The 18,760-nt window shown below is 36.5% G+C and overlaps 1 protein-coding gene across 1 annotated transcript in view; it reads left to right on the top strand.

Moving 5' to 3' along the window:
• ADAM2 (ADAM metallopeptidase domain 2) overlaps window positions 1-18,760 on the top strand; it is a 102,424-nt gene that overhangs the window by 59,266 nt on the left and 24,398 nt on the right. Inside the window, exons 13-15 of the mRNA XM_010846350.1 lie at window positions 4,114-4,217; window positions 4,328-4,523; window positions 12,546-12,651. Coding sequence (XP_010844652.1) covers window positions 4,114-4,217; window positions 4,328-4,523; window positions 12,546-12,651 — 406 coding nt within the window. The remainder of the gene's footprint in view (window positions 1-4,113; window positions 4,218-4,327; window positions 4,524-12,545; window positions 12,652-18,760) is intronic.

Raw genomic sequence — 18,760 nt, 5'->3', positions numbered from 1 at the left:
AGAAGGTTGGTACAAATTTGGAAAACTATATACCAGGATTACACCAAAAAGTATTAATTTTATAGTATAATACTGCTATTTCACCTAATTTATCAAACTTGCTTTTTAGCAAAGGCCTTAAGAATGCATATTGGGATTATATTAAATTAATGACTACACATATATTTTTATATGTGAATTCAGCAGTTTGTAGATTATTCATACTGATGATTTTCAGGGTCTTAATCCTTCAGCTGAATTGACCAAGGTTTATGCTTCCCCTCTTATGTATACACTTCCTTAGTATTTTTTTTTTGTAAAAAGTTTTATTTTTATTGCAGTATAGCTGATTTACAATGTTGTGTTAACTTCTGTTGTACAGCAAAGTTATATTTATACATATATATGTATATGTATATATATATTATTTGGGCTTCCCTGGTGGTTCAGTTGTAGAGAATCCATCTGCAATGCAGGAGAGACATGGCAGGAGTCCCGGGTGAGATCAGTGGATTGGGAAGATCCCGTGGAGAAGGAAATGGCAACCCATGCCAGTATTCTTGCCTGGGAAATCCTGTGGGCAGAGGAGCCTGGAGGCCAGGGGTCGCAGAGTCAGACATGACTTAGCAACTAAAACAATAACATGATTGGCTTGTGGAGCTGCAAATTACAGTTTCTAAACATAAAACTCTTTATGAAAACAACTGTTGAAGTATATCTGATTTACAGTGTTGTGTTAACTACTGTTGTACAGCACAGTTATTCATCTTATATATGCGTGTATGTAAATGCATTCTTTATTATATTCTTTTCCATTATAGTTTATTATAGGGTACTGAATCTAGTTACCTATGCTATACAATGGGGCTTCCCTGGTGGCTCAGATAGTAAAGTCTGCCTGTAATGCAGGAGACCCATGGACCTCATTATTTATCCATTCTATAAGGTAATACTTTGTATCTGCTAACGCAAACTCCAAACTCATTCCTCCTCCACCCAGAACCCTTGGCAACCACACCCCTGTCCTCTGTTCTGTGTGTCTCTTTCAGTTTCATAGATCAGTTCATTTGTGTAATATTTTAGATTCCACATATAAGTGATATCACATGGCATTTGTCTTTCCCTTTCTGACTTACTTAATTTGGTATGATAATCTCTAGGTCGAAACATGTTGCTGTAAATGGCATTATTTCATTACTTTTTATGACTGAGTAGTATTTCATGTGTATACGTACCACATGGTCTTTATCCGTGCATCTGTTGATGGACATTTAGGTGGTTTCCATGTCTTGGCTACTGTGAATAGCACTGCTGTGAATATAGGAATTCATGATATATTTAAACGATAGTTTAGTGATAGTTTTAATTTTAAATGATAGTTTTTCCAGATATGTGCTCAGAAGTGGGAATGCTGGATCATAGAGCAACTATATTTTCAGTTTTTCAGGAATCTTTATGATGTTTTCTGTAGTGGCTGCACTAACTTACAATCCCACCAACAATGTGGAAGGGTTCCTTTTTCTCCAAACCCTCTTCAGCATGTTCTTTATAGAGTTTTGGTTTTTTTAATGACGGCCTTTCTGAACGTGTCAGGTAATATCACACTATAGTGTTGATTTGCATTTCTCTAATAACTAATGATGTTGAGTATCTTTTCATGTGTCTATTGGCCATCTGTATGTCTTCTTTGGGGAAATGTCTATTTATGTCTCCTGCCCATTTTTCAACTGGGTTTATTGGTTTTCTGTTGTTGAGTTGTACAAGCAGTTTGAAATTAAGCTCTTGTCAGTTGCATCATTTGTAAATGTTTCCTCGCAGTCTGCTAGTTGTCTTTTGACTTAGTTTGTTTCCTTTGTGGTGCAAAAACTTGGAAGTTTGATTAGGTCCCATTTATTTATTTTTGCTTTTATCTCTATTGCCTTGGGAGACTGACCTAACATGGCTATGATTTATGCCAGAGAATTTTTTGCCTATGTTCTCTTCTAGGAGATTTATGATGTGTCTTTTATGTAAGCCATTTTAAGTTTCTTTTTGTGTATGGTGTGGAGGAGTGGTCTGACTTCATTGGTTTACATGCATCTGTCCAGTTTTCCTGGGGCTTCCCAGGTGGCACAGTGGTAAAGAACCCACCTGCCAATGCAACAGATGCAGGTTGGATCCCTGGATCAGGAAGATCCCCTGAAGAAGGAAATGGCAACCCACTCCAGTATTCTTGCCTGAGAAAATTTTACCCTCTGGAATCTCATAGAGATAGGAATGACATTAATTAGGCAAAATAGTTCTGGAAAATACTGCAAACTTTGTGTGCCCTAGGAAGTAGCATGCCATAACCCATATAAGACTACTAAAATCCATGATTTATTTTTTGTAACTTATTGAAAATGTTTGCCCAATTAACTCTATTTCAAATCCCCAGGTATTTAAAAATGTGCATGTTTGTGTGTGTGTGTGTGTGTGTGTGTGTGTGTGTGTGTGCGCGCGCGCGCCTGTGTGTCTGTCTTCTCTCTCTCCATCCTTATTTCCTATCAGTTGCTTTTTATTAACTCTAAAAATGGAATTTTAAAACACAGAACCACCAGTTACAGGTTACAGATGAATTATAACATAAAACAAGACCGTAATACATATGGATGAACGATTAAAGGTGATGATTTCAACTAAGTTCAGAAATATCATTTTGTATCTCTTCATCTTTAGATAATTATAAGCAAACTTTGAATATCCTTTAAAAGGTAAAGACATCAAAATACAGTAGATTCATAAAAATTGACTAAGAACTAATCAACTTTTAAAATCATAACTTATGTTTATTTTACATCTTGTGAAATAACTTTGTTATAAGAGCCAAAAATCTCAATTTCTTAGCTTTTTAATTTTATTTTACTTTTTTAATTAAAAAAAGTTGATAGTGTATAGCTGATTTATAGTGTTGTGTTCATTTCTGCTGTACAGTAAATCAGCACAGTTTTCAGTTCAGTCGCTCAGTCGTGTCCAACTCTTTGAGACCCCATGAGCTGCAGCACACCAGGCCTCCCTGTCCAACACCAACTCCCAGAGCCCACCCAAACCCATGTCCATTGAGTCAGTGATGCCATCCAGCCATCTCATCCTCTATCGTCCCATTCTCCTCCTGCCCTCAATCTTTCCCAGCATCAGGGTCTTTTCCAATGAGTCAGCTCTTCGTATCAGGTGGCCAAAGTATTAGAGTTTAAGCTTCAACATCAGACCTTCCAATGAACACCCAGGACTGATCTCATTTAGGATAGACTGGTTGGATCTCCTTACAGTCCAAGGGACTCTCAAGAGTCTTATCCAACACCACAGTTCAAAGGCATCACTTCTTCGGCTCTCTGCTAAGTCACTTCAGTCGTGTCCGACTCTGTGCGACCCCATAGACGGCAGCCTGCCAGGTTCCCCCGTCCCTGGGATTCATTCTCCAGGCAAGAACACTGGAGTGGGTTGCCATTTCCTTCTCCAATGCATGAAAGTGAAAAGTGAAAGTGAAGTCGCTCAGTCGTGTCCGACTCTTAGCGACCCCATGGACTGCAGCCTACCAGGCTCCTCCGTCCATGGGATTTTCCAGGCAAGAGTACTGGAGTAGGGTGCCATTGCCTTCTCCGTCTTCGGCTCTCAGCTTTCTTTACAGTCCAACTCTCACATCCATACATGACTACTGGAAAAACCATAGCCTTGACTATATATCCACTCTTCTTTAGATTTTGTTCCCACATAGGCCATTAGAGAGTATTGAATAGAGTTCCCTGTGCTATTCAGTAGGTCCTTATTAGTTATCTATTTTATAAATAGTAGTGTATGTGTCAATCCCATCTTCCAATTTTCTCTCCCTCCTCCTGAAATAAACTTGTGGGTATTGATGTCTTGGCTTTGGTGGACTCCAGGACCTCAGAAAATCCTACTACCAAAATAGTCAAGCTTAGTGATATACAGAACACTTGGTTTAGCACATTAGGTAATGAATAAATGTTAAATAAATTAATGAATAAGTGGCTTTATATTTTTCCATTTGCCAACATTTAAGTTAAGCATCTGTCTATATATTATGTAATATGCTGTCCTTGTTAAATATCTGTTTAATGTAAAGTTGGAAGATATTTCAGAGCATTTGATTTGCCTTTCAGGCTTGTGACGCCCTGCCAGATACGTGCTGTGTCGCTGACACGTGTAGATTCCAGCCTGGGTCAGCTTGTGATACTGGACTGTGTTGTGAATCTTGTGCTGTAAGAGTCTTTAAACATTTTATTACCTATATTAGTAAAGCTATCATTTTTTATAATATTTAAATGCTCACATTCTGCTTTACTCAATATTGTTTAACTCATCCCACCAGTTTATACCAAAAGGACACATATGTAGGGGTTCCACTGATGAATGTGATCTCCATGAATATTGCAATGGTTCATCAGCAGCATGTCAAGAAGATATGTATGTTCAGGATGGGCATCCATGTGGACAGAATCAATGGCTCTGTATCAGTGGAATATGTGTGGATGGGATAAAACAATGTTTTGACATATTTGGTGAAGGTATTTATTTTAATTTGACTGCCTGTATATGTATTTTTCTGGAAACTGACTAATATACCTATCTTTACATGTATATATTAGAAAGGACAAAGGATATTATGAAATGAAGCAATTAAAATGTCAAAAATACTTAAATTAATTTTTAAAATAAAATAAATAAAATGTCAAAAATAATGTTAAACTCTAGGAGAATAAAAATAGAAAAAGATAACATCCCCAGGAAAAATAAATGAAATAAAACTCAGTCATTTCAATAAAATGCAGCATCCAGAATAAATAAGTATTGATATAACTCAAATATTTGTTTTGTAATCTAAGATAAATACAAGAAAAATAATATAGTAATTAAAAACTAAAAACTAATAAAGAGGAGAACAACAAAAGCATTTAACATATTTGATTAACCCAAAAGAAGGCAAGAACAGAGTAAACTAAATAACATAGGATGTGAAAACAAATAGTAAGGCTGGTTATTTATATTTACATACTTATAAGTTACATTAAATATAAATCCTGGGTTCAGTACTAAATTGAGAGAAAGAGTATATCAAGTAGTGACAGAAGCAATTACAAGAAAATGACTAGAAAAATCAAGGCATGTTGCATTAATGATATATTTTTAAAGGCTGTAGAATATAGTGAAACCAATGACAACAGATTTAAAAATCTCTATAGCAGAGAAACTTTGCCTATCTTAGGGAATAACTGACAGCTATTTATGTTCCTACGGCCACATGCAGCTTCTGAATGTTGAAGATCAGTCTTGGCTTAGCAGAGATCTTCAAGGAAAAAAAAAAAAAAGAGATCAAATAGAAAAGTTTTAGCAGTTGGAATTTAAGGAGAGGGAGCTGTCAAAATCATAGACTATTTTTCTTTGAGGTATCCTCATCCTTGGAACTCGGCAGCTGCTCAGAAACTTGGCGAATTCAATTTAAAAAATTAGAAAGGCATTATGAATTTTTGTACAGCCACAAGATGATCAAAGACCAAATGGTAGAGGAATTTTCCCTTAAAAGTTCTTAGTCTTCCTCTAGAAGATTTTGCTACATTTAGAAGTGCCTTTGTTGGTAGGCTAGGAAGCTATTCTGAGGACTAAAGAGTATGTATTTATCCCTAGCAAGCTTTCAGTGAAGAGAAGATAAATACTGCAAGGTTCTGAATCAGTACAAGGGCCACACCCAAGATAACAAGGTGAATCCAGAATAAAACAGCCTTGGCTCATAGAATTGCCTGGTTGTACTTAGGCGATCTCTGTCTTGCCCAATCTGCCTGACTGTTCCAACCTTCATATAGTTGCATCATGTTTTGTGATTTATTCTGCCAATCGCTTCTTTTTGATTGCAGTGCTTACTCATATAAGGTAGCAGTTCCAATTGCTATTTTACTATGTGTTTTCAATATTTTATTTTACCTTCTGTTCCTCAATAACATCTGTGTTGAATAGAGATTTTCTAGTGTAATAGTTCAATCTCTCTGTGATTTATTTTACTGTATGTATTTAGTTATTTCTGAATGGTTTGCTTGGGTGTTACAATTACTATCTTAAGACATTCAATTAATATTGATTTCATTTCAACAGTAAACCAAAACTTAGCTTATGTTCTGTTTCTGGCAAGTATCTTCACCTAAGTCTAAATGACAAAGTTTTATAATAATTGTTTTTATGCAATGGTCTTTTAAAATCTACAGAAGAAAGTCCAAACAATAAATATATTTGCACTACCTATTATATTTTCTTTTACTTTATTTGATAGTTGACTATATTAGCATGAAGTGTTACTTCATGTGGATCCTAGTTACCTCCTCCTGTCCTTTGATTTCAGCCTTAAGGATGCACTTTAGTAGATCTTACTGGAAAGGTTTGCTAAAGGTGTTTCTCATTGTGTTTGTCTTGGAATGCTACAATTTCTCCTAATTTTTTTAGGAGAGTTTAGCTGAATATAGAATCTTTAGCCTTTTCCTTTCAAAATTCTGTCACCTGGCTTCCCTCGTCCCTAATAAAGAGTGTAATCAGTTTGACCTTGATCTGTGGATTTCTTTACGATTATTCTATGTGTATTTTTTTAAACCTTTTTGTAAATATGTAGATAGATATAGATACATCATTAAATATGAAAAGTTTTCAGTCATTTCTTAAAATATTTCACCACCCTTTTCTATTTTTTCCTCATTTTTGGAATCCCTATGTGCCAATATTTCATATGCTTGATGTTGCCCCACTGATCCATTAAGCTCTCTTTACTTTTCATTATTTGATTTTCTTTCTTTCCTCATACTGGATAAACTCCACTGGTCTATCTTTAGGTCAATAAAGCCTGCGAGATTAAATCTATTGATTTTAAAATTTCTGTAGTGAAGTCTTTCATTTTAGTTAAAATAGTTTTCAGTTCAGAATTTCTATTTGGTTCCCTTTTTTTTATTTAAAAGTCTATATTAGCATTTCCCATTTAGTTTTTAAGAAATGGTTTCCTCTGGTAATTTTAACATATCTGTAATAGCTATTTTAAGTCTTTGTGTACTGGATTCAAAATTTGAGATCTGTGAGGATATTTCCCATTGGCTTTTTTTTTTTTTTCTAGGTATGTAGCATACTTTCATTTTTTTGCATGTCATGTAAAATTATTTTTTAAAGCTTTTTAATTTTTAGAAATTTTAGACAATATATTTTAACAATTTTGATTCAGATTTCTCCAAGGGTTTTTGTTGTTCTTATTGTCTTACTGACTATTTGTTTAGTGACTTTCCTGGACTAAAATTTCAGGTTCTGTATTCTGTACTACATGCAGCCACTGAGCTCTTTGCTAGTTTTTTCTTTTTCTTTTAATTTTTTTAAATTTTCTTTTAACTTTTAATCTCCCCAAATTCTTTTTATTTTTAAGTCAGGCTTCCCAGGGATAACTCCTAATTAGCACAATTTAGTGCCAAGCTGAAACCTGTCAGATACTCTTCAATGCTTTGACTGTTTATTTTCTATCCACAATGCCAAGGGACAGTTTCAAGCTTCAAGGTGGTTTGCAAGACAGGCATAGCTTTCACTTCTTGCTAGTTCAGAACTTAAATATAATCCAGAGGAGTGACTGGGGACTTCTCTTTCCTAGAATTGTTCTTGGAATGTGTACATCTTTTCAGATCCAGTTGCGTATTTGAGCTTTTCAACATTCCTTATGATCATCTAGTTCTCCAAAGTTTCCTTTTAAATTCCCAGAAGGCTCTTGTTTGCCTCAACTGCTGCAGTGTTGCTGTCATATTGCTATTATTTCAGTATTTCCCTAGGTGTGAGGCTCTTTTTCCCACTGAGCTGAGCTCTTTTTCTTGTTGTTTTTCAGTCGCTATATTGCTTTCATATCTTTGCAGCCCCATGGACTGCAGCGTCCCTGTCCTTAACTATCTCCAGAGGTTTGCTCAGATTCATGTCCACTGAGTCGGTGATGCTGTCTAACCATCTCATCCTCTACTGCCCTCTTTTCCTTTTGCCTTCAATCTTTCCCAGCATCAGGGTGTTTTCCAATGAATCAGCTCTTCACATCAGGTGGCCAGCACCAGTCTCTGTAAGAATATTCAGAGTTGATTTCCTTTAGGATTGACTGATTTGATCTCTTTGCAGTTCAAAGGACACTCGAGAGTCTTCTCTGGCACTATAATTTGAAAACATCAATTCTTCAGCACTCAGCCTTCTTTATGGTCCAGCTCTCACATGTGTACTTGACTACTGGAAAAATCATAGCTTTTACTATACAGACCTTTGCTGGCAAAGTGATGTCTCTGCTTTTTGATACTCTATCTAGGTTTGTCATAGCTTTCCTTCCAAGGAGCAAGTGTCTTTTAACTTCACAGCTGCAGTCACTGTCTGCAGTGATTTTGGAGCCCAAGAAAATTAAATCTGTCACTGCTTCCACTTTTTCCCCTTCTATTTGCCATGAAGTGATGGGACCCGATGCTATGGTTTTTGTGTTTTGAATGTTGAGTTTCATGCCAGCTTTTTCACACTCCTCTTAGAAAAACACCCCCAGAATAGAGATTTTCTAGGTAAGTAAAAGTTTGAATAATTGTCTGACTACGCTTTGTTGCTTATAACAAAGCTCAAAATAGGCCAGACCTCTTCATTAGCTGTAAGGCTTTTGGCTACCATGCCGCTGAAGAAAGATGAGAATATCTCCAAGGTAAAACATCACAAAGCCCTCTGTCTTAAGAACTGTATCCACCAGGATTCCATCAGAGAAACAGAATCTCACCCAAATCTGATGCCATCCCTTCAAGCCAGAGCTTCCAGACAAACGAAGGTCTCTTTCACAGCAAGACTGAGTGTGCATTTCAGCCAGTTATCTGTGCCGTGTTCTAGGGCCATTAACTGGCTAGAAACTCTCTCCCATTATTACTGTCGACTTTAAAAACATCCACAACCTAAAAATTGAGAGTTTTGTTTTATTCGGTTGGAATTTTTAGGGCTTCAAGCTCAAGAGACAGCATCTCAAGTAACCCTGAGAAAACTACCCCAAAGAGGCGAGGGAAGGAGCCAGGTTACATGGAACTTTTGCAACAAATAACAGGAAAACCAAATATCAAAAGATTATTGTTAATTAAAGAAAACCAGATAACCCAAGTTAATGAATTTAGCACTTTTCTATGTATGGGAAGATGCAAGAGTCTGGGCTCACTGAAATCATTCCTTTGATATTCACCTCAGCTATCTGGAGCCAGTATTCTGTGTCTTTGACATCGTGAGCTTCCCTGGGGCTTACTATAGGGTACAGCTGTAGTCTGATGACCGCTAGATCTCAGGTATTCTCCTTCCTGAGTTCCCTCAAGGTTCACCTGCTCACATTGGAGGGCTGCAATCCCCAAAGACTGTGATATCTCTAGTTACTTATACAGCAGGAAATATTCCATTTCTCATTACCATTCCAGGGGACCCAGGAATGCAAGTGCCTCTGGTCACTAGAATCAGATGACCAAGGAATGTCCCTGGGAAGAAGCCACACAAATGAGAGCACCATATGTAAAAAGCCAGAGCCTAAGATGTATGTGAAGGCTCCCTTCCAGGAAATTCTGGCACTCTGAGGTGTGGCAGGTTGAGAACCGAAAGATAGCGCTCACCCTCCAAAGTCTCAGTGAAGGATCTCAGCAGGTCCCTGTTTAATCAGAAGCCTGACCCTCAGGACACAGCTCCTGAGGTAAGCTCACAGGCCTCTTTTACAGAAGGACTGGGCTCCTCTAACTGTTCCCTCTTGTCCTGCCCTGGATATAGTAGCCGGTTAAGAACTCTTTCTCCCTTAGTTACAGTCTTGTGGGAGGCTTGAGCATACACCGCACTGGCCATCAGAAGCATTTCACAATTCTCTACAGCCTTGTAGGTCTCATAGACATGAGCCTCTGTTTGTTATCAGTGTTGGAGGTTTCGGGGGCTCATCTTTCAGGTACAGGATTTAAAAGCTGTGGCGCCTGATGTGAGTCAAATACTTCACCGCCTCAGGGAGGAACTCTTGGTTTTGAGTTCCCTCCCAATTGTGGGATTGGTGTGCTGGGGTGAGTTTATGGCAAGACTGTGTCTCAGCCTTTCCTACCTGCTTCAGTGTGGCCTTTCTCTTGTTTGCTCAGTGTAAAGTGGTCATTCCACCAGTTTTTAGCTTTTCTTCACTAGAAATTGTTCCATGTGTAGCTGTAGATTTGATGTGTTTGTGAAAAGTTGCGAGTTCAAGATTTTTCTGTGTGTACTTCACCATCTTGAAATGGAACCTCTATTTCCATCAGCATTTTAAAGAGATTACTCCATAGTTACATGACTTGCATATTTCTGAAGAAAAAATCTATCATATTGTATCTCTTTTCTCTTTAAGCCATGAAGATTTTTTTGGTCTTTGGGTTTTATCAGTCTCCATATTATATATTTGAATGTGTGTTTGTGAGCCTGTAGTTCTGCTTAGTGTTCCTAAGTGTCTTGTGACTGTGGTGTAAACACTGTACTATTATACAGATTTCTAAATTTCAATTTATATTTGTTTGTCTCTCCATAATTATCTCAATGTATTTATTTTTGATGCCCTGCCTTCTTAAAGATTTATATCTCTATAGTTAATTTTAGTGTACACGTACCTTGGTTCTCGTAATTATTTTAACATATGTAGATGTCTTTGTTTTATATTTTTTCTTGAATGCTTTATATAAAGACATATTGTTAGTTAAAAGTTTTTTTCTCTGTCTTCTTCTACATTTTTTACTTACAGAAACTGTGTTTTCAGTTTAAATGCTTCTCATATAAACACTATATCTTATATGAATACATCCATCTTTTTCTTCTGCTAAGTATATGAAGTAAGAGAACAATCACTTTAATTGAATTAGAAACCAAAATTGTTAAGGTTCCATTAGAGTTTTTGTTAAGTTCACTCTATATCTAGTTCACTCATTTCTAGGGCATAACTCTCCAGGACTTTCAATTGAGAGATTGTATGTATGTAACCACAGTGCAGAAACTGCAGACAAATAATGCTCTGCTTTCTGGAAGTCATTTATTTATATTTTAATTTCCTTCTCTTTACATGTTTCACTTCAATTCAGTCATTCAATCGTGTCCGACTCTTTGCGACCCCATGAACTGCAGCACGCCAGGCCTCCCTATCCATCACCAACTCCCGGAGTTTACCCAAGCTCAGGTCCATCGAGTCAGTGATGCCATCCAGCCATCTCATCCTCTGTCGTCCCCTTTTCCTCCTGCCCTCAATCCCTGCCAGCATTAGGGTCTTTTCCAATGAGTCAATTCTTCGCATGAGGTAGCCAAAGTATTGGATTTTCAGCTTCAGCATCAGTCCTTCCAATGAACACCCAGGATTGATCTCCTTTAGGATGGACTGGTTGGACCTCCAAGGGACTCTCAAGAGTCTTCTCCAACACCACAGTTCAAAAGCATCAATTCTTCGGCGCTCAGCTTTCTTCACAGTCCAACTCTCACATCTATACATGACTCTGGAAAAACCATAGCCTTAACTAGACGGACCTTTGTTGGCAAAGTAATGTCTCTGCTTTTTAATACGCTATCTAGGTTGGTCATAACTTTCCTTCCAAGGAGTAAGCATCTTTTAATTTCATGGCTGCAGTCACCATCTGCAGTGATTTTGGAGTCCAAAAAAATAGTCTGACACTGTTTCCACTGTTTCCCCATCTATTTCCCATGAAATGATGGGACCAGATTCACATGTTTAGAAGCAGGAAAATGTCTTAAGAGGGGACTGTACTATATGTTGAGGCCCCCAAGTCTCTAATTTTATCACTGTAGTAAATGATCCTCCAAATTTGGCCTTCTTTATGTTCTGTTTCCCCTGGGTAAGCTTATAATTTTGATCCTCTCACACAGAACTAGGTTTGCAAATGACCTCTGGGATGAAAATCATTGCTTTTTCGCAGTTTACTACTGCCTCTAGGACTTACAACTGAGATCCTGATGCTGAGGCTCCTTTTATGTTCTCATATTTCTTTGTGGTTAAATCAAAGGTTTTTGGCTTAATCTTCCCATTAGAGTAATGATAAACTGCTTTTTAAGTAGATAGAATCCTATGAGAATTAAGCACATGATGTGTGTGGACTGGATAGTAAATATGAAAATAAATCAGTTGTGATTACAAGATTTTTTGGTCTGGGGAAAGTAGGATGAAAACAAAAGATGTCATTTTAATGATTTGTCTTGAAAACACATTTACACAGAAACACTATTGACCAATAAGTCAATTATTTGTTTAAAATGTTTCTTATATACATATATGTTTCAGACTTACTAAAAGTTAGAAGATAAACTGCATACTGTAGTTAATCCTAAGGTATCTGTTTGGGTAGTAGACAAGATGCTTTCAATATTTAAATATTTCACTGAAGTGTTGTTTTTGTGTGTAACTTTAATTAAAACTATTTTATTTTCAATTTTGTATTATGCTCTTATGTTGTACAATATTTTAGGCAATCTCAGAATAAATGTACTCATTAATTATTTTAAATGCAGCAGCAGTATGACTAACCACACACTGTTTTTTTCAGGCACATCTTATGCTCCTGCAGAGTGTTTCCAGAGGCTTAATTCTATGAACGATCTGTCTGGGAACTGTGGCGTAACTCCTACTGGGTTCACACCATGTACCTCTGAGTATGTTCCAGGAAATCTATCTGAGAAATGTTATTTATTGTCTTAAATTTGAAAACACCATGAGATAATTTACTTTATACGTAAGCAAAATGTCACTTTATCATGAACTAAGACTATATTTAACCAAACTATAAATAAGTACAGAATGTCTGTACTTACCTTCCTCACACATCCAAGCTATCACTTGTACTGTCCCACAGAGCATTTCATTTACCTATAGGTACATTAATTCCCCGTTAGTTTGAAAGGTAATTTTCATTTTTGCATGCTATCACTTTAATTTTACAAACAATAACCATGGTTTAGTGATCTAATAAAAGTGCATGAATTTCTGCTATCCAGGAAGTAAAGCACTGTGTTTAAGAACATGTGCTCTATAGGCAGCCATCTTGGTTTCAAGAACTAATCCCGATGGTTACCTACTGCTGTGGCTTTGGACATGTGCCTCACGTTCCTGAGGTGTAAAACATGAATACCAGTTTCACTAACATCACTGGGCTTGTGCCAGTATGGAATTTAGATACTCTAATAAACACACCTAGAATGGGGCTGACACGCAGTATGCACAATATGAGTGTTAATTGTTAATTACTATGTGCCTGCTATGTCACTGTAGTCATGTCCGACTCTTCGTCACCCTGGACTGTAGCCCACCAGGCTCCCCTGTCCGTGGAATTCTCCAGGCAAGAATACTGGAGTAGGTAGCCATGCCCTCCTCCAGGGGATCTTCCCCACCCAGGGATCAAATCCAAGTCTCTTATGTCTCCTGCATTGGCAAGCAGGTTCTTTACCGTTAGCACCATCTGGGAAGTTCTAATTACTATGATTATTATATGTATATATTAGAACTAGAATGTTACTGTGATATTTTTATGCTATTTCAAACATGGTTTGATATCTAAAATTAAAATTCTATTAAAAAAATTTGTTTGCATGAATAGCAAGAAGATTTCTCATATAACCTTTACTCATATTTGCCAGTGGCTTGCATTTTGCCCAGTTGCTTTGTCCTTCTGTTTTTCAAATTCTCCTCTCCTTTCCTCCTTTCAAAATTATTTTCCTAAACCATTTGAATGTAAATTGGATAGTATGCTTCATTATCCTTAAATAAACCATTGTGTCTTTCTTGGGGGCAAAATTTTTTAATGGCTATATTGTAGTCATAAAAATTCACAATAAAACTTCATTCATTATCTCAATAAAGTATTTACAGTTCTTTGCTTTGTTCAGGAGCAAATCTAGAGTTGCATGTTTGCATTAGTCATAATGTATTTTTAAACTTTAATCTAGAACATTTTCTTTGTTTTATTTGTTATTTTTACTTTTTTAAAAAATACTACAGGCCAATTATTTTGTAAAATTTTTCTCAAACTGGGTTTGATAGTTAGTTAGATTCGTGTTATAAATTTTGTCATCCTTGCCACTAAAGTGGTGTTGTACCATCAAGTGTGATTTTCAAAGGGTACATCCCAATTTCTCTCTGTGTGGGATATGTTAGGTTAAACTATTTGGTAAAGTTAATTTTCTTTAGGTCTCTCAATTGTAAAGTTACTCTTTCCCTTTGTGTCTAATGCATAATTTGGGGGGGGAGTTAATACTGAGACTATAGGCATATTCTGTTCTTCAAACTTTTGCCCTCTAGTTTTAAAGTTCACTGATAATTTTCTAATTCCATTATTGCCTGTCTTTAAGCTAAAAATGTATTGTAGAAAGAGGTATTCCCTCCTGCTTGTTTATTTCTGTATTTGTCTATATCAGTTCAGACTCAGCAATTGTTACTTGACTCAATAGTGTAGAATTATTAATTAATTAATTATTAATAAATTAATTATTATTTATTTAATTATTTAATAATTAATTACTATCATTTATTTTAATGCTTACTTTCTCAAATTGTCTCAGTTTTGGCTAGTGAGAGTTTACTTTAACTAGCCACAATGTTTTTTTCAAAAGTCTGTATGATACTTTAAAAACTTACAAATTTCTCTAGCACAAAAAAATAGACATCCTAGGACACTTATTATATTTTCTTTTTTACCCTTGCTGTGGATTCAGCTATTTCTCTAAATAAACAAAGGAATTTCCAGCTGCCCTTTATCAGAGAAGAGTACTTAGAAAACAAACATCTCAGCACCAGTTGTGCCCATTTCTACTGTTTTTCATGATCTCTAAGTCTTCTCAGTGAACAAAGGTAGAACATACAAGTATCACATATTTATTTCTATATCCACTTGTTGTATCTCTGCTTTTAAAACATGAACTTATAGTGATCATTTTATGGCAAAATACAGCTTGCATTTATGAACTGCTTTCTTATATGCTCGAGCCCTGAAGCACAAAAATTTGTTTCACAATTGCTAAAACATATTCTGACTAAAGGAAACTTTCTAGCTATTGTGATTATATTCTCTTTTAAAACATTGATCTTTTTATATTAGCTGCTCTGAGGTGCTTATCTCCTAACTACATTATCTGGGTCATTTTGGCATTGATATCTAGTGCTGTATTTGCTCCTATATCGTGTTTTAAGTGTTGCATAACATTTATGATTTTCTGTATACCTACTTACAAACATTGCATTAGTTTCACATGTAAAACATAATAATTCAATATTTTTATAAATTACACACCATACAAAGTTATTAGACAATACTGACTATACTCCCTGTGCTGCACTATTACATCTCTGTGGCTTATCTATTTTATTATACCCCTGGTGGTTTGTACCTCTTAATCCCCTTCACCCATTTGGTGATTTCCATATCCTTCTCCGATCTAGTAACCACTAGTCTGAATCTGTGAGTATATCTCTGTTTTTCTCACCTTTGTTTGTTTTATTTTTAGATTCCACATACAAGTAGAAGCATATGCTATTTGTTTTTCTCTGATTCATTTCAAAATGCATGAACCAATATGCTCTCCAGGTCTACCCATGTTCTTGCAAACAGCAAGATTCCATTTTTTTGTGGCTAATATTGTCATATATATATATATATATATAAAATACACAACTAACATACATGTATCTCACGTCTATATACATCCATCTAATGGTGGGTACTTAGGTTGCCTCCATATCTCAGTCTTAGTCTCTCAGTCATGTCTGACTCTTGGCAATCCCATGGACTGTAGCTTCCCAGGCTCCTCTGTTCATGCAGTTCTCCAGGCAAGAATACTGGAGTGGGTTGTCATTTCTTCTCCAGGGGATCTTCCCAACCCAGTGATCAAACCCAGGTCTTCCGCACTGCAGGCAGTTTCTTTACCATCTGGGCCACCAGAGAAGCCCATATCTTAGCTATTTTAAATAATGCTGCAATAAACATTGGGGTACCTATATCTCTTTGAAGTAGTATTTTCCTTTTCTTCAGATAAATATCTAGGAGTGGAACTGTTGGATTGTATGGTATTTTAATTTTTTTGTTTTACGAAACTCCATACTGTTTTTCATGTACAAAACCAATTTCCACTAAGAGTTTACTACAGTTTCTTTTCTCTGCATCCTGACCAGCCCGTGTTTTTATTGTCATTGTTTTACCCTCTTTGGTCTCTTTGAAAATAGCCATTCTGACGGATGTGAGATAATACCTCACTGCGGTTTTGATTTGCATTTCCCTGATGATTAGTAATGTTTCGTGCCTTTTCATGTACTTCTTGTCTCTCTGTATGCCTTTGGGAAAATGTCTATTCAGGTCCTTGTTGTTGTTGCTGTTGTTTAGTTGCCAAGTCATGTCCCACTCTTATAGCGTCACTCTATAAGTTACTCTTATAGACTGTAGCCTGCCAGGCTCCTCTGTCCATTGGATTTCCCAGGCAAGAATACTGAAGTGGGTGCCATTTCCTTCTCCAAGGGATCTTCCTGACGCAGAGATAGAACCCATGTCTCTTGCATTGCAGGTGCATTCCTTACAACTGAGCCACCAGGGGAGCACTATTCAGGTCCTATGCCCATATTTTAACTGAATTGGTGGGTTTTTCTATTGAGTTGTATAAGTTCTTTATATATTTTGGGTATTAACCCCTTTACAGATATCTTCTTCCACATTGCTTTTGTGTTTTGACCATGGTTTCCTTTGCTATGTAAATTCTTTTTAGTTCAGTTGGGTCCCATTTGTTTCTCTGCTTCTGTTGCCTTTGCCTAAGGCGATCAAAAAAATATACAAATTATTAAGGTGAATGTCAAAGAACATACTATGTTTTTTTAATCTTTTTATTTTATTATATTGGCATATAATTGATGATTAACAATCTTGTGATAATTTCAGGTGGACAGAAAAGGGACTCACCCATTCATAAACATATATTAATTCTTCCCCTAACTCTCCTCCCATTCAGGCTTTCAATAGCATTAAGCAGATTTCTCTGTGCTATACAGTAGAATCTTGCTGGTCATCCAATTTAAAATATAACAGTGTGTACATGTCCATCCCAAACATCTTAACTATCCCTTTCCCCCATTCTCCCAAGCCTGGCAACCGTAAGTTCATTCTCTGAGTCAATAAGGCTCTTGTTTCTGTATTAGTTTTCTGTCTGAATGATATGTTCATTGATGAAAGTGGGTTGTTAAAGTCCCTCACTCTTATTGTGTTACTGTCTATTTCTCCGTTTAAGGTTGTTAGGATTTGCTTTACATGTTGAGGTGCTCCTATATTGGGTGCATATATATGTTTGCAATTATTATATCTTCTTTTTGGATTTATCCCTTGATCATTATGTAGTGTCCTTCTTTGTCTCTTATGTCTTTGTCTTAAAGTCTATCATGTGATGTGCATATTGTTACACCAGATTTCTTTTATTTTCCATTTGCGTGGAATACCTTTTTTCCATCCTGTCACTTTCTGTGTGTGTGTGTCCTGAGTTCTGATGTGGGTCTCCTGTAGACAGCTTACATATATGTCTTATCTTTGTATCCACTCAGCCAGTCTATGTCTTTTGGTTGGTGCATGTAATCCATTTACATTTAAGGTAATTATCAATATATATGTTCCTACTGTTGTTGTTCAGTCATCATGTCATGTCTAACTCTCTGGGACCCCATGAATTGCAGCATTCCAGGTTTCCCTGTACTTTACTATCTCTGTGAGTTTGCTCAAACTCATGTCCATTGCCTGGAAAATTCCATGGACAGAGGAGACTGGTGGGCTACACCCCATGGGGTTGCAAAGAGTCAGGCAACTGACCACACACACAGCCACAGAAGTAGCAGTAACCTGTCTACAAGGGAAGGATTCAATATCCAATGAGAAAAAATACAATCCATTACCAAAACATGTTTATGTTCAGAGAGAAAGCTGAATAAAATCTATTTGCTGATCTACAGGTGGTACATTAGGCAGTTTAAAGTATCCAGGAGAAATGCAGACAGATTTTCCTGAATTGTGTTTCAGACACATGGGGCAAAGTAGGCACTCTTTGCATTAATGTTTCCATCAGTTCATAAAGTGGACCAATGATTCAATGCATGCCTGGTAGTCAGTAATGGCAGTTTATTTGGAATGGTTTAGGGTCAGGAAGCAACAGTTAGAACTGGACATGGAACAACAGACTGGTTCCAAATAGGAAATGAGTATGTCAAGGCTGTATATTGTCACCCTGCTTATTTAACTTATATGCAGAGTACATCATGAGAAACATTGGGCTGGAAGAAGCACAAGCTGGAATCAAGATTGTCGGGAGAAATGTCAATAACCTCACATATGCAGATGACACCACCCTTATGGCAGAAAGTGAAGAAAAACTAAAAAGCCTCTTGATGAAAGTGAAAGTGGAGAGTGAAAAAGTTGGCTTAAAGCTCAACATTCAGAAAACTAAGATCATGGCATCCGGTCCCATCACTTCATGGGAAATAGATGGGGAAACAGTGGAAACAGTGTCAGACTTTATTTTTCTGGGCTCCAAAATCACTGCAGATGGTGACTGCAGCCATGAAATTAAAAGATGAGGATTCATTTTGATATTTGGCAAAACTAATACAATTATGTAAAGTTTAAAAATAAAATAAAATTTAAAAAAAATTAAAAAAATGAAAAAATGAAAAAAAAATAAATAAATAAAAGATGCTTACTCCTTGGAAGGAAAGTTATGACCAACCTAGATAGCATATTCAAAAGCA

This window comes from Bison bison, unplaced genomic scaffold (assembly GCF_000754665.1).
Source record: "Bison bison bison isolate TAMUID 2011002044 unplaced genomic scaffold, Bison_UMD1.0 scf7180017864236, whole genome shotgun sequence".
NCBI lineage: Eukaryota > Metazoa > Chordata > Mammalia > Artiodactyla > Bovidae > Bison > Bison bison.
Note: the sequence above shows the minus strand (reverse complement) of the source record. Positions and strands in the feature narration are given on the sequence as shown.